The sequence below is a fragment of the Nannospalax galili genome, unplaced genomic scaffold (genome assembly GCF_000622305.1).
Source record: "Nannospalax galili isolate Female #2095 unplaced genomic scaffold, S.galili_v1.0 scaffold259, whole genome shotgun sequence".
NCBI lineage: Eukaryota > Metazoa > Chordata > Mammalia > Rodentia > Spalacidae > Nannospalax > Nannospalax galili.
Window position 1 is genome coordinate 722403 of NW_008344750.1, and position 15343 is coordinate 737745.

The 15343-nt window shown below is 40.1% G+C and overlaps 1 protein-coding gene across 11 annotated transcripts in view; it reads right to left on the bottom strand.

Annotated features, from left to right (window-relative positions):
• Positions 1 to 15343, bottom strand: part of Depdc5 (DEP domain containing 5) — a 148963-nt gene that overhangs the window by 111810 nt on the left and 21810 nt on the right. For all 11 annotated transcript variants that reach the window (XM_029567320.1, XM_029567318.1, XM_029567319.1 and 8 more), the window contains 4 exons: positions 10785 to 10863; positions 6388 to 6449; positions 5364 to 5433; positions 4841 to 4913 (listed from right to left, as the gene is read on the bottom strand). In XM_029567320.1, coding sequence (XP_029423180.1) covers positions 4841 to 4913; positions 5364 to 5433; positions 6388 to 6449; positions 10785 to 10863 — 284 coding nt within the window. The remainder of the gene's footprint in view (positions 1 to 4840; positions 4914 to 5363; positions 5434 to 6387; positions 6450 to 10784; positions 10864 to 15343) is intronic.

Here is a 15343-nt window from a genome sequence, read left to right on the forward strand (position 1 = left end):
ATAAATATAATATGAAAAAAAAATTTTATCTTTCAAAAAAAAGGTGATCACTCATCAGGATGCTGGGGGCGGGGCAGGAATGTCCCCACACCATTTGGGTTAGTTGCCCTAGGCTGTCCATCCCATCTGCCCCATTTCAATAAACAATCCTTGCTATTCTGTGATCTCATCTGATCTTTAACGTCTTGGAATATGGATCCCTCTATCTCACAACAAAGGAAGGGCTGCAGCCAGGTGCTTGCTGCTGCTGAGACTGAATTTGTATCTAGATTTGCAATTTTTAGATCCCGGAAGCTTTACGTGAGTGCCTGGTGGCTGAGTTCCAACCTGGACTGACAATGTGGGAACACACACAGATAAGCATCAGGATGCTGAGGGCGGGGGATGTCCCCACACCATTTGGGTCAGTTGTCCTAGGCTGCCCATCCCATCTACCCCATTTCAATAAACAATCCTTGCTATTCTGTGATCTTAAAAAAAAAAAAAAAGGTGATGATAGCCATATAAATTTAGACTGTTTTTCTTTCTTGGTTTTGTGGTGCTGGAAACTGAATCCATGGCCACATACACATTAGGCAAGTTATGATAAATCTTAACTTACTAAATGCAAGTAAGTGGTATATATTGAAAAATTTAAAAAAGGACATTCATACATATTCAATAAACATTCCCAGATCAGGGACCTGGATAAGGAAAAGATATGGAAGGAATCTGTTTACAGTATATTCTCTGTACATTTAAAAATTAAAACCATCAAGCTAGAGAGATGAGTCTGCAGCTAAAAGTACTTGCTGCTCTTGTAGAGGACCTGAGTTTGGTTTCCAGCAGCCATATCTGGCACTCACAACTACCTGTAACTCCAGCTACAGGGGATCTGGCACCCTCTTCTGACTTCCAAAGGTGCCTTCCCCAACTCACACAGACACAGACAGACACACAGACACATACATATAAAAATAAGTCTTAAAATCCTAACACTCAGGAAATTAAGGCAGGAGGATCAAGTTTAAGACCAGAAAGCCTTAAAATGCCAAAGGTTAGGGATGTGGGCTTACCTAGCACGTGCTGAAATGGCCAGACTGACCCCATTTTGTGTTTTTACTTTCTTTGTGTTTCTGCTTAACCACCCTCCCTGTTCATGCTAACAGCAGCTAGCTAGCCAGAACCTTTTCATGCAGGCTGCACCAGTAGATTCAGGGTGTGCATTATTTCTAAAATGCTGGGAGGCTTAAAACTAGCCAGGCAGAACACCTTCTCATCCAGTTATACCTGTAGCTCCCTGGACGTCCACTGTTTCTGCAATTCTGAGCAACTTATTTTTTCTAACCAAAACTTAGAAATCTTTTGCTAACTGAAAATCTTTTTGTTAAATGATCTGTACCTGGTCTGGTGTAACTATGGTGATCTGATTAACTATGGTTATTGGCTTTGCCTCTGGCATGATGTAATTACATTTTTAAGCATTACAAACCCTGCTCTGCCTCTCCTTAGGGCCCAGAGTTCTTTGGGGTGTTAGCCCCCTCTCTACCACAGGCTATTAAAGGACTCCTAATTAGACCATCATTATGTGGTATTTCTCTATGCTTCACGCTCCATATTACAGTGCAAATGTATTTACCTAGCATGTATTTGATCTCTCAGCACCACAACAAACAAAAATCAAACCAAAATAAAAACACCATATGAATGTTTTGAAAAAAATAAGTATGTATTCAAATAAATAGTAGTTAAATTTTAAAAGAAACCCTGTGAGCTGGGCACAGTGGATAGCAAGGCTCAGTAGGTGGAGCAAGAAGGATTAAGACTTTGAGGTCAAGCTGGGCATGGTGGCGCCCGCCTTTAGTCCCAGCACTTGGGAGGCAGAGGCAGGCAAATCTCTAAGTTCAAGGCCAGCCTGGTCCACATAGTGAGTTCCAGGACAGCTGGGGCCACAGGAAGGCCCTGTCTCAAAAAGACCAAAAAAAAAAAAAAAAAAAAAAAAAAGAGAGTTTGAGGCCAGCTGGGCTACACAGTGAGACCTTGTCTTAGAAAAAAAGAAGTTGGGTTGGACACAGTAGCATGTTTCCTTTAATCTCAGCACTCAGGAGACAGAAGTAAGCAGATGTCTGTTTGAGGTCAGTCTAGTCTACATAGTGAGTAGACGAGGCCAGCCAGGGCTATATCTCAAAAACCAAAGCAAACAAACAAAACAAATGAAAACAGCAATAAGAAAAACACACAAAAGAACCATGTATCTACTTATAATAGCAGTACAGATCATTTTTTTAATTATTTAAAATTTCTAGCACATGGGACTAGAGAGATGGCTCAGCGGTTAAGAGCACTGACTGCTCTTGCAGAGGACCTGGGTTCGATTCCTAGCACCCACATGGCGGCTATGAACCATCCTTAATTCCAGTTCCCAGGGAATCTAAAGCCCTCTTCTGACCTCTGCAGCATTGCACGACACAGGTACACTCATACATGCAGGCAATACACTCATACGGATAAATAAAAATAAAATATTTTAAAAAAATTTCAGCACTCGAGAGGCTAAGGCAGAAAGAGTATTGAAAGCACAAGGCCAGCCTGAGCTAAATACTGAGGTTCCAGGCCAGCTGGGGCTACAGGATACACTGTCTCAAAGGCCCCCACCCACCCAAATATGAACAAACCAACCAACCAACTACTCTGGAGGCTGAGGAAGGAGAATCAAATGTTCAATGCCATCCTAGATGACATTTTTTTTTAATTAAATAAATAAGGGGTTGAGGAGATGGCTCAGTTGGAAAAGTGCTTGCCACACAAGCATTAAGACCTGAGTTTGTATCTTCAGCACCCACACAGAAGCTAAGTGCAGCAGTACACACCACAACTATAATCCAGAGGTAGGCAGGCAGAGAGAGGAGGATATGGTCTATGACTTGCTGGCCAGCTAGTCTAGCCTAATTGGTGAGCTCCAGGTTTAGTGACAGACCATGTCTCAAAAACTAAGGGGGCACTGAAGGACATTTGAAGACACAAATTAGATTCTACATGCCTTAATATATATTAATATATAATATTAACTAATATATATTAATATATGTGAAGACACCCGCTGTCAACCTCTAGCCTCCACACACACGTACGCACATGAAAACATATACACACATAGACCATACAGAACAGAATATCACAATAAAACCTCCATGTACCAACCATCTACTCCAACAGGCAAAGTATCTGCCACACAAGCATAAGAACTTGAGTTTTGATCCCCAGCACCCAAGTAAAAGCAGGGTATGGAGTAGGAGGGAGGAGGGCACTAACAGAAGTGGGTCCTTGAGCTCATTGGCCAGCCAATCCAAGCCAATCAGCAAGCTCCAGATTCAGTGAAAGACCCTGTCTCAAAAAATAAGCTGGAGAGCCAATTAAAGTGGTGCATGCCTTTAATTCTAGCACTTGGGAGGCAGAGGCAGGAGGATCTCTGTGACATCGAGGCCAACCTGGTCTACATAGTTTCAGGACAGCTGGGGCTATAGGGAGATCCTTTCTCAAAAAAAGCTGGAGAGCAATCAAGGAAGATAACCAATGTCAACCTCTGGCTGCCATAAGCATGTGTATATGTGCATACCCAAACACATACATACATACCTCCACAACTTACATTAAAAAAAGTCACTTTAGCACACAATTAAAGAACACTGACTAGGGCTGGGCGTGGTGGCACATGCCTTTAATCCCAGCACTTGGGAGGCAGAGGCAGGCAGATCTTTGTGAGTTCGAGGCCAGCCTGGTCTACATAGTGAATTCCAGGAGCTACAGGGAGACCCCCCCTGTCTCAAAAAGACAAAAAAACAAAACAAAAACAAAAAAAACACTGACTAGCACTAGATAGTTGGATATTATAGTCATTGCTAATTTTGTTAAATGACATTGTGATTATATAAAAATGATCTTATTTTGCATATGAGTAAAATTCCATAATATCTACAATCTATTTTAAAATAAAATTAAGTCAAAAGCAGATAAAGCAAATATGGCAAAATAATAACTGCCAAATTCAGATGTTGGATATAAAGACTAATTATGTCATTTAGTATTCTTTTTGAATGCTGAAATACTTAACAATTAAAAAAAAGGCTAGAAGCTGGATGTGACAGCTCATATACGTGATCCCAGCACTTGGAAAACAAGATAAGGAATGCCACAAGTTCAAGGCTAATCTGATCTACATAATGAGTCTGGTAAAAAAAAAAACGTAGTATTCTGCATCCTAGAATTTTATAAAGTACATAAATTGTAGCTGGAGGTGGCTCAACAGTTAAGAACACTAGCTGTACTTCCAGAGGACCAGAGTTTAGTTTCCAGCATCCACACAGCAGCTGACAACTGTCCTTAACTCCAGTTCCAGATCTGATGATTGCTTTTAGCCTCCCCAGGCACTGCATGCACATGGTGCACTTAACATACAGGTAGACAAAATATTCATATAAAATATAAATAAATCAAAAAAAGTTTAAAATAAATTAAAAAGTACATAAAAACTGTTGAAACAGTTTTTTGTTTTTATTTTTTAATTTTATTTATTATTTTTATTTGATGTGTATGCTTGTATTGCCTGCATGTAGGTAAGTGCACCCATGTCGTGCAATGCCCATGGAGGTCAGAAGAGGCTGTCAGATCCCCTGGGACTGGAGTTAGAGACAGTTGTTAACTGCCATGTGGGTGCTGGGATTCAAACCTGGGTCTTCTGCAAGAACAACCAAGTGCTCTTAACCACTGAGCCATCTCTCTAGCCCCAAAACAGTTTTTTAAGTTCATGAGAAACAACCAATAAATAAATAAGTTAAGAGCACAGCAAAGCACCAAAACATACTTATAAAAGTCCTCATAGAATCTCCCTTTGTGATCCTGCTGAATTGCAGCTCGATGTATTTCAGGAAATTCATCTGAAATACAGAAAATGAAGTAGGTTGATCAGACTGGAAAGAGAATTTTACAATGATGTTGACCTCTTTTTGAAGATCTGTGTGACTAAAAAACAAAACTAATTGTATCTATTATATAGGTTTTAGATTGAATCATAGCTCAGACATCTTACACCCACAAAGATGTGTTACTTTTAATTTTACCTGGGCTGCTAGCAAAGAAGGGAAGACAAATACTGCAAAGCAAAGACGAAGACAGCTTGCTGAGGAATGGAGGTGGGACATGCAACCAAAAACTAAAACTTGGGTGGAGTGGCATGTACTGGTCCTCCCAGTTACTCGGGAGGCTCTGGCAAGAGGACTGCTTGGGCCCAGGAGCTCTGTGTGGAAAATGCAACGAGACCCCATCTATTACCAAAAAATAAAATAAAATAAAATAAAATAAATCACTACAGGAGAAAGGTTACTCACCAATAGATTTTGCATCATAAAAAGTTCTAGAAAACAGGACCACAGTCACTTCATGACTACAGTTCTTCTCCTAGGCATGAAAAGAGAAAAAGAGGGCGCAAGTTTATTTCATCTACTTCACTATGAAAAATCCACGTGAACTCAATTCTAAGGGCTCAGTGGCTGTGCACAGTGTTAGATAACTTTGTGTAATAGGAAGCACTGTGAAAGGACTGAACACTGCTGGGTGTTAGAAGACACTCAAATCCTGGCTTTTAAACTTAGCACTATGTAACTTTGGGTAAGTGACTTAAGTTCCAAAAATGGAAAGCTACAAATAAGTAAGGGTCCCTATCACATACACACATTTTTATTGGATTATTCCTTTTCTTTTATGTGTATGAGTGTTTTGCCTGCATGCACATAAGTGTACCACATGTGGGCTTGGTGCTCATGGAAGTGAGAAGGTGGCATTGCACTGCCTGGAACTAGAATTAAGGACGGATGTTAGCTGTCATGTGGGTGCTGGGGACTGAAAACGAGTTCTCTGGAAGAGTAGTAAGTGCTCTTAACCACTGAGTCATCTCTCCAACCACCGTCATCCAATTCTTGATTAATCAACTGAATGTTGGAAACTTGATTGTCTCTGTTTTACAGTGTTTTTAGTGTCATCAGAACTGTAGTTTAAGGAAAAACAGCACGCTCAGTGGTGGTTTGTTAAGAATCACAGACTCCTGCACATTACCACCACCACAAGATGAGAACTAGACACTGCTGAAGATGAAAGTACACAAACCAAGACCAAGAAGAAGGACATAATGGTGCATGCCTGTCATCTCAGTACTTGGTAAGTAGAGGCAGAAGAATCAGGAGTTCAAGGTTATCATTGGCTACATAGGGAGTCTAAGACCAGCCTGGGCTACAAGAGAATCCTGTTTCAAGATCTGTCTCAAGATCTAAAATAAATAAAATAACAACTGAAAAATTAAAAATCATCATTGAGTAGTATTTATCCAAGGAGATCAGTGAGCAAGGAGAAACATACCTTCCACTTTGTAAACAGATCAGCAAGGAAACCATTCACAGCTTTCTCAAAGTACAGATCCCCTGAAAGAAAGTGAACAGTAACTTTTCTTGCTTGAAATTCCTCCAGAAAATAAAGTCGTAAGAATCACTTCATAAAGTTGTAAATAAATAGTCATAAAACCAAAGAGAAAATACTGGGTTCTGCTGTTTTTATAAAAGGTCATAAACAGCCGGGCGTGGTGGCACATGCATTTAATTAATCCCAGCACTCAGAAGGCAGAGGCAGGCAGATCTCTGAGTTCAAGGCCAGCCTGGTCTACATAGTGAGTTCCAGGACAGCTGGGGCTACAGGGAAACCCTGTCTCAAAAAGACCACAAAAAAGGTCATAAACACTAGAAAAAGCACAAAATTGGGACTAGAGAGATGGCTCAGCATTTAAAGAGCACTGGCTGCTCTTGCCAGACAGGCAGGTTTGGTTTTCAGCACCCACAAGGTAGCTAGTGAACATCCATAATTCCAGTTCCAGGGGATCTGACACCATCTTCTGGCCTTCTCAGGCATTGCATGACATGGGTGCACTTACATATAAATTCAGGCAAAACACTCATACATGTAAAGTGGAAAAATTGGTTTTTCTTTTGGTCTTTTTTTTTTTTTTTTTTTTTTTTTTTTTTGAGACAGGGTCTCCCTGTAACTCCAGCTGTCCTGGAACTCACTATGTAGACCAGGCTGGCCTTGAACTCAACAGAGATCCTCCTGCCTCTGCCTCTCAAGTGCTGGGACTACAGGCGTGTGCCACCACACTCAGCTTTCTTTTGGTCTTTTTGAAACAGGGTCTCCCTGTAGCCCTAGCTGGTCTGGAAATAGCTATGGAGACCAGGCTGGCCTCAATCTCACAGAGATCCACCTGCCTCTGCCTCCCAAGTGCTGGGATTAAGGGCATGTACTACCTGGTGTAGGCCAAAAAAAAAATTTTTTTTTAAGTTTAAATAAAAAAAGGTAGAAAATCACCAGGTGCACACCTTTAATCTCAGCATTCAGGAGGCAAAGGCATGCAGATTTCTCTGTGTTCAAAACCAGCCTCGTCTACATAGCAAGTTCCAGGTCAGACAAGGCTACATAGTAAGTCCCTGTTTGCAGCCCCCCACCAAAAAAAAAGAGAAAAAGAAATGAAAAAAACATGAGGGAGGGGTACTGAGTATTGAAACTAGGGCTCTGCATACACTAGGCAAACATTCTACCACTGGGCTACATCTCCAGTTCTACCAACTCAAATTTAAACATGGAGGTTGGATGACTCATTAGCATGTTAAGTACAGAGTCACTCTTACAGTCTCTGGCTGTAAGCTAAAGTTAAGAAGCAAGGATGTCTGACATAGTGTACCTTCAAGACAGGAGAACAAACTAAACTCCGAATATGATTATTCTTACAGTCATGCTTAAAGTGTATCAGAAGATGATTTGGGGTCTGGCGAGATGATTCGGGGGTAAAGGTACTTCCTGCCAAGCCTAATGACTTGTATTTGATCCCCAGAACCTACATGGTAGAAAAAAAGAGAATCAATTCCTACAAGTTGTCTTCTGATCTCCACATACACACACATATATGTGCAAAATAAATAAAAGGTTTTTTAAAAAAACATGATTTGGTAAATCCTGGGCATTTATTATCATTTGTAATTCCTCCTACTCATAAATTATCTTGGTGATGCATAGCAAAAATTAACGAATTTATTTTTTGCTGCTGTTGCTTTTGGTCCTCTTAAAAATATTTTATTTATTATTTTAATTTTATTTTTGGTCTTCCTGAGAAAGGGTTTCCTTGCAGACCCAGCTGGCCTGGAGCTCTCTATGTAGACCAGGCTGGCCTGAACACAGCGAACCTCCTGCCTCTGTCTCCCAAGTGCTGGGATTAAAGGCATGTACCACCACACCCAGCTTTATTTATTATTTTTATTTTATGTGTATGAGTGTACTGCCTGCATGTATGTAAGTTAACTCATGTTGTGCAATGTCTGTGGAGGCCAGAAAAGGGCGTCATATCCCTTGGAACTGGAGTTACAGATGGACAATTATTAGCCGTCATGTGGGTGCTGGGAATCAAATCCTGGTCCTCTGCAAGAACAGCCAATATTCTTAACTGCTGAGCCATTTCTCCAGTCTGTTTCTGTTTTTTGAGACAAGGTTTCACTATGTAGACCAGGTTGGCCTCAAACTCAGATTTTCCTGCTTCTGCCCCCTGAATACAGGGATTAAAGGTATATGCCACCATGACTAACCTGCAAAAATTTGTAATAATGCTGAACATAAATCTGAATTGAACGTATCATGAAGCTGGTGTAGTAGACACAGTACCTGTACTTCATAATAATTTCATCATTCTTATGTTCTAATTCTAACATAATAAGAGAACTTGGTTTTTCTGTGAGTGAAAGGAAAATAAATGAAAGATACCAAGTTGAGTGTAGTGGTATATGTCTGTAATCCCAGCACTCAGGGGGCTGGGGCAGGAAAATTGGGAGTTTGAGGACAGACTGGGTTACAGAGCAAGATCCTGTGAAAGAAAAGAAGGGGAAAGAAAGGAGAGGAGAAAAAAACACTTGCTCTTAATCATACTTAAAATTTGAGAATTCAGGATTTTCATTAATACATATTTCATTTCCTAGAATTCATAAAATGTTTCATTATCTGTCTCTCCCTTTATCTATGTAATTTACATAAATAAATGAGGCAGAGTACATATATATACAGTTTATATTAATAAAGCAGAGGGGCTGGTAAGATGGCTCCATGGATAAAAGCACTTGCTACAGAAGCCTGATAACTGAGGTTTGAACCCTGGAATGCATGTAATGGTAGGAAGAAAGAACCAACTTCACAGAGCTGTACTCTGACCTCCACGTGGGCAATGTGGGATGCACGCACACATGCACGTGCACACACAAATAATAATAATAATAATAATAATAATAAATGAAATGTGTATACAACTAAGCAAAATATAGAAGAACTGGGCATGGTGATGCATGCCTTTAATCCCAGCACTTTGGAAGTGAGGAGAGGAGGACCAGGAGTTAAAGGTCAGTCTTGGCTACACAGTAATTTTGAAGCCAGCTTAAGATACATGAGACCTTGTCTCAAAATACTAAAATCAAGAAAAAGCAGGCTGGGAATGTAGCTTAGCTGGTAGATGCTTTCTTAACATGTACAAAGCCCAGCATTCAAGCTTCACCATAGCATAAATGGCATGGTGGTAAATACCCAGTACCACCCTGGGAGTGATGTTACTTAGCTCTTAGGAGATAGCAACAGGAAAAACTGAAGTTCAAGGTCATCCTCAGCTACATGAGACTGTCTAAAACAAGGAAACCAAAAACCCTAGGACAATAATAGTAAGACCGAAAAACGATAATTGAAGAGTTTTGGCAAAAATAAAGCAGGACATACATCTTTAGAGAACATCAAGAGCTTAGGGAGGAGAGATGGAAGAACTGCTTTCGTTGCTGATGAAGAAAGCAACTGTTATTTATAAAGGAGGCTATAGAAAGTGCCAAGTGGTAATCTTTAACAGGACAGCAAAGTCAATCAGCAGCACAAATGCTACAGAACAGACTTTAAGCCAACTCACCAAGCTGGGGAAACCATTTACATTGTGACCTGTGTAATCACACAGAAGAATGAAGGTGGGGTTCCACACAGCAAGTTCCTACTACTGGGACAGCTCTACTGGTGGGAGCTAGACTGTGGGACAGGAGAACAAGACCACACACTGCTTTGGCAGTGCCTCTGGACTGTCCACCTGACCTTTTATCCTGCAGTCTCTGTCTCAACGTTTCTATTCCATCTTCACCAGCTGTGAAACTGGTGAATACCTTTCGTCTCTTTAAACATATGTTTTGTGGCAATCTCAAAATGTAGAAAAATAAGCCAAATGACCTCACCGTTACAGGAGCTGCATACCTATAGTCCAATGAGAATTGTGTATAGTAGAGGCTGAGACTGTCACTTGTCTTAACTGTTATTTCTTTTCAAAGGTGCTAAAAACTGAAATGTGCAAGTGGGAAACTATCTCTGTTCTTTGAAATGATTCAGATATAGTAATTTTCCATACTTTGTACTTTTGTTAGAATAGTAAATGATCAAAGAAATTTTTTTTAAAAAGAGATTACTAGGCTGGGTAGAGTGGTACAAGCCTTTAATCCCAGCATTTGGTAGGTAGAGGCAGAAGTATCTCTGTGAGTTCCATGCCAGTCTGGTCTAGTAATGAGTTCCAGGTCAGCTGGGGCTACAGGGAGACCCTGTCTCAAAAAGGACTTCCCTCCCACCAAAGAGCTTACTATAAAATGATACAAACTTGAGTAAAACAAGAAAATTCTCCCTAGTGGAAGTTATAATCAATACTTAGGGGACAGTACCATAAATATCAAAATCCCACATTTCACAGCTCATCTGAATAAATATGTAAACCATAGCCGATGTAGAACGGAACACCACCTGCAACAAACAAAAACATAATTGCATTAAAAAGTAAATGATGTATATACTGAGTTTCAGTTCTGCAAGATGAGTAAGTTCTGAACAGCTGTCTCACGACAATTTTAATATAGCTAATATGTTCAATTAATAAATTTATTTAGAATATTTAGGATATTAAAATTATATAATAGTTATAATAAATTCATTACTTTAGAGGGAAAGTGAGGGAGAGAAAAAGACAGAGACAGAAGAGAGAGTACATTTAGAGGTCAGAAGACAGTTTGTGGGATTCAGTTCTCTTTTTCTACCATATGGGTCCCAAGGAATCAAACTCAAGTCATCATGCTTGCCAGCAAGAGCCCTTACCCATTGAGCCATCTCACTGGCCCAAAATACTTAATTATACATTTAAAAATAGTGCAAACTCTGGTGTAGTGGCCCATGACTGTGATCCTGTAACTAAGGAGACTGGGGCAAGAGTATAATCAGTCTGAAGCCAACCTGAGCTACAAAGAAAATCCTGTATCAAAATACAAACAAAAAATTCACACAGAGAGTAAACTGTTTTGAAGATTTATTTTACTTAAAATTTATTTATGTGTATGTATGTATGTATGTATGTATGTATGTATGTTAATGAATATACCATGTGCATTCAGGTGCTCATAGAGGTCAGAAAAGGACATCTAATCTACCAGAGCTGGAGATACAGGTAGTTGTGAGTCACAAAATTTGGAACCAAACTTAGTTCCTCTGCAGGAGCAGCAAGTGTTCTTCCCTGCCGAGTCATCTTTCCAGCCTCATCAGAGTAAATTTTGTGGTTTTCACCAAAATAATTTTTTTAATGATGGAAGAATTCTCTTAATTGCTCTAACCATTCATTCTTTCATTCAAATAGTTACATGGGGGCAAGAGATATAGCTCAGTTGGTAGAATGCCTGCCCAGCATGCATGAAGCCCACAAAACTGAATGTAGCCGGGCATGGTGGCGGAACCCTTTAGTACCAGCACTCGGAAGGCAGAGGTAGAAAGATCTTTCTCTGTGAGCTCAAGGCCAACCTGGTCTACATAGTGAGTTCTAGGCCAGCTGGGGCTACAGGGAGACCCTGTCTCAAAAAGACCAAGGAAAAAAAACAACAACATATTGGCACATACTTATAATCCCAGCATTTGGGAGGTGGAGACAAAAGAATCAGGAATTCAAAATCATCCTCAGATATACGGCAAGTTCAAGGCCAGCCTGGGCAACTTGAAACCTTATCTCAAAAACTAAAAACGAAAAATCAAAAAAGAAAATGTTACTGAGGTTTTATTGGGTCTGGTATCTTAGGCAGTAAGAACTGGTCCCTGCTCTCTTGAGTTTACATCACTGAATAAGGTCATGCAAAACTCTGCAACACATACCAATGTTTCATGAACACTCACACAAGAAACACAGCAGAAGACCCCGGGAAAATCACAGAAACCTCAGTACACAAACAGAACCCAAGTAAAGATTTGCAATGATGAGTTACCAATTCCCAACCCCCACATGCTGGCTAACAACCGTACTAACTCCAGTTCCAGAGGATCTCACACGCTCTTCTGACCTCCGTGAGCACTGAGACAAGGGTACACTTATACACATGTAGACAATATACATTTATTATAAAAATAATAAAATATTTTTTTAAAAAACACATCTAAGCCAGGCATGGCGGCACATGCCTGTAGTCCCAGCACTTGGGAGGCAGAGGCAGGTGGATCTCTGTGAGTTCAAGGTAAGCCTGGTCTACATAGTGAGTTCCAGGCAGCGAGGGCTACAGGGAGACCCTGCCTCAAAAATGAAAAAAAATAATAATAATAATTCAAGTATCACTCTCCCACTTAAAATCCTTCAGTTGATTCTGACTGTCCTTAAATAAACCTTAACTGATTACACTGGCCTTGAAGGCTCTTGAGAACTGGCTCAAACCTGTTTATTCCTCACCAACATTCCCCCTTCAACATGCCCACAACACAGGCCACTACTACTGATTCCAGAATGCTCTTCACCTCACACTGGCTAAGTTTCACCTTTCCTGAGCCTTCTCACAGAAGCCTTCTCAGTCTATCTTTATAAAGGCCTTCCCTATTACTATCTCAATGCTCTCTCTTTCTCTCTCAGAGTATCATTTAGTTAGCAAGGAGATCATCCCTGATCCTTCCCTTTACTTGGTTAATCTCCTTCAGAGTTCTCACAGGTCCTCCTACCACATACAAGATTATTGAAATTGTGGTTAAGATAATTCTTTGTAAGCCAGGTATGATGGCACACACCTGTATGTGCAGCACTTGAGAGACCGAGAGAGGAGGATAAGAGTTCAGAGTCATTATCACAAGGCCAGCAAGGGCTACATGACACCCTCTCTCAAAAAACTAAAAGAGGACTTCAATCAGTATAGCGGCTTTGATCTCAGCACACAGCCAGAGGGTGCCGGGGTTCTGGCCTCCCTCTGGCATAGGGGCTGAGAACACAGCAGACCAACTGAAGAGTCCAAAAATCTGAGTCCCCCCCTTAGGGAATTTCCCAAATTTTCTCTGAATTCCTGCTAATAGGGATCCAACCCTTAGAAGGAAGCCTGAGTGTACCTGACTGAAACCTGACTTGGGGTTCTGTGGGTGCTCCTAAATAGATGATCTGAATCCATCAGTTCCCTCCAAAATAAAACTTGAGAGAACCTGAAACCTGTACCAACCAGCTTTACATAACCAATAAGGAAAGGACCTAGGTACCCCAATAATACAAACAGAAGCATACTTCAATTTAATTCTCATATCAGAATCATAAACAAAAGAAATTCAAATGTCAAAATCACAACGAAAGAAAAATGGAAAGCCAAAACACTGCATCCCCTTCAAACCCCACCAGTACTGTAGAAGAGTTCTGCAAGGAGAACCCCCTAGAGATAACCCAGGACACTGAATTTAAAAGAACAATAAAAAACATGATGAAGGAATTCAACAAATTTAAAGAACACACAAACAAACAAATCAAAGAGCTAAAAGAAGATAGGGATAAAGTTCTGAATGAATTCACAAAAGAGACAGAAACATTGAGAAGAAAATCCAGCCAGAAATGAAGAAGGAAGTGTAAAACTCAGTAAGCCAACTTGAAACAGCAAGGGAAAACATCACCACTATAAAGAATGAAATGGAAAACAGTATCAACACAGGAGGATAAAGTTGAAGAATTGGGCCACTCAAGCAAAGAGTATGGAAAATTTTTAAAAAACACAGGAATGGAATATGCAAGAGATGTGGGACACAATGAAAAGACCAAATCTACATTATTACAGGAATAAAGGACAAGAATTTCAAGTTAATGGCATTGACCAGATCTTAAACATGACTGTAGAAGAGAATTTCCCTAAATTAAGGAAAGACATCCCAATACAAATACATTAAATAGATAGGATCAGAAAAGAAACTCCCATGACACATCACAGTAAAAACACTAAATGTACAGAACAAAGAGAGAATACTGAAAGTAGCAAAAGAAAAACAAGTCACATACAAAGGAAAGCCCATCAGAATTACAGCTGACTTATCAATGCGAACTATGAAAGCCTGGACCAAGGTATTTCCAGTTATACATGACAATAGACGCCAGCCCAGAATACTTTACCCAACAAAAATGTCTATTATAGTTGACTGGGAAAGAAAAACCTTCCATGACACGAACAGCCTGAAAGAATACATGTCCACAAAACCAGCCCTTTAAAGAATACTTGAAGCAATACAGAAAACAGAGAGAGAAACAACTATACCCCAGGGCAACAAAAGAAAATAAATAAAGGTATAATTGAGGAAACACAAAGTTTGACAGAGAACACAAAAATCAATCAAAATGGATGGCTACCAATACACATCTTTCAATAATAACCTCGCCAAGTCAAAAGACATAGGCTAAGTGAATGGATTAAAAAACAAAATCCGCTGGGCGAGGTGGCGCACACCTGTAGACCCAGCACTCGGGAGGCAGAGGCAGGTGGATCTCTGTGAGTTCAAGGCCAGCCTGGTCTACATAGTGAGTTCCAGGACAGCTGGGGCTACAGGGAGACCTTGTCTCAAAAAGACAAAAAACAAAAACAAACAAACAAAAAAAATCCATCTCTTTGCTGTATGCAAGAAACCCATCTCATCTTCAAGGAGGACAGGCACTACCTTAAGGTAAAAGGAAAGAAAAGAATATTTCAAGCAAATGGCACTCAGAAACTAAACTGTAATACAGAATCTCCCAACTAAAAGAGACCCAGGGACAGATGGATTTATAGCAGAATTTTACCAGACATTTAAAGAACATCTACAACCAATACTACTTAAATTATTCAAAAAGATAGAAACAGAGGGAGAACTCCAAAATTCCTTCTATGAAGCCAGCACCACCCTAATACCAAAACCAGGTAAAGACATAACAAAAAGAAAACTATAGACCCATGTACTTCATGAAGATAGATGCAAGGATACTCAACAAAAT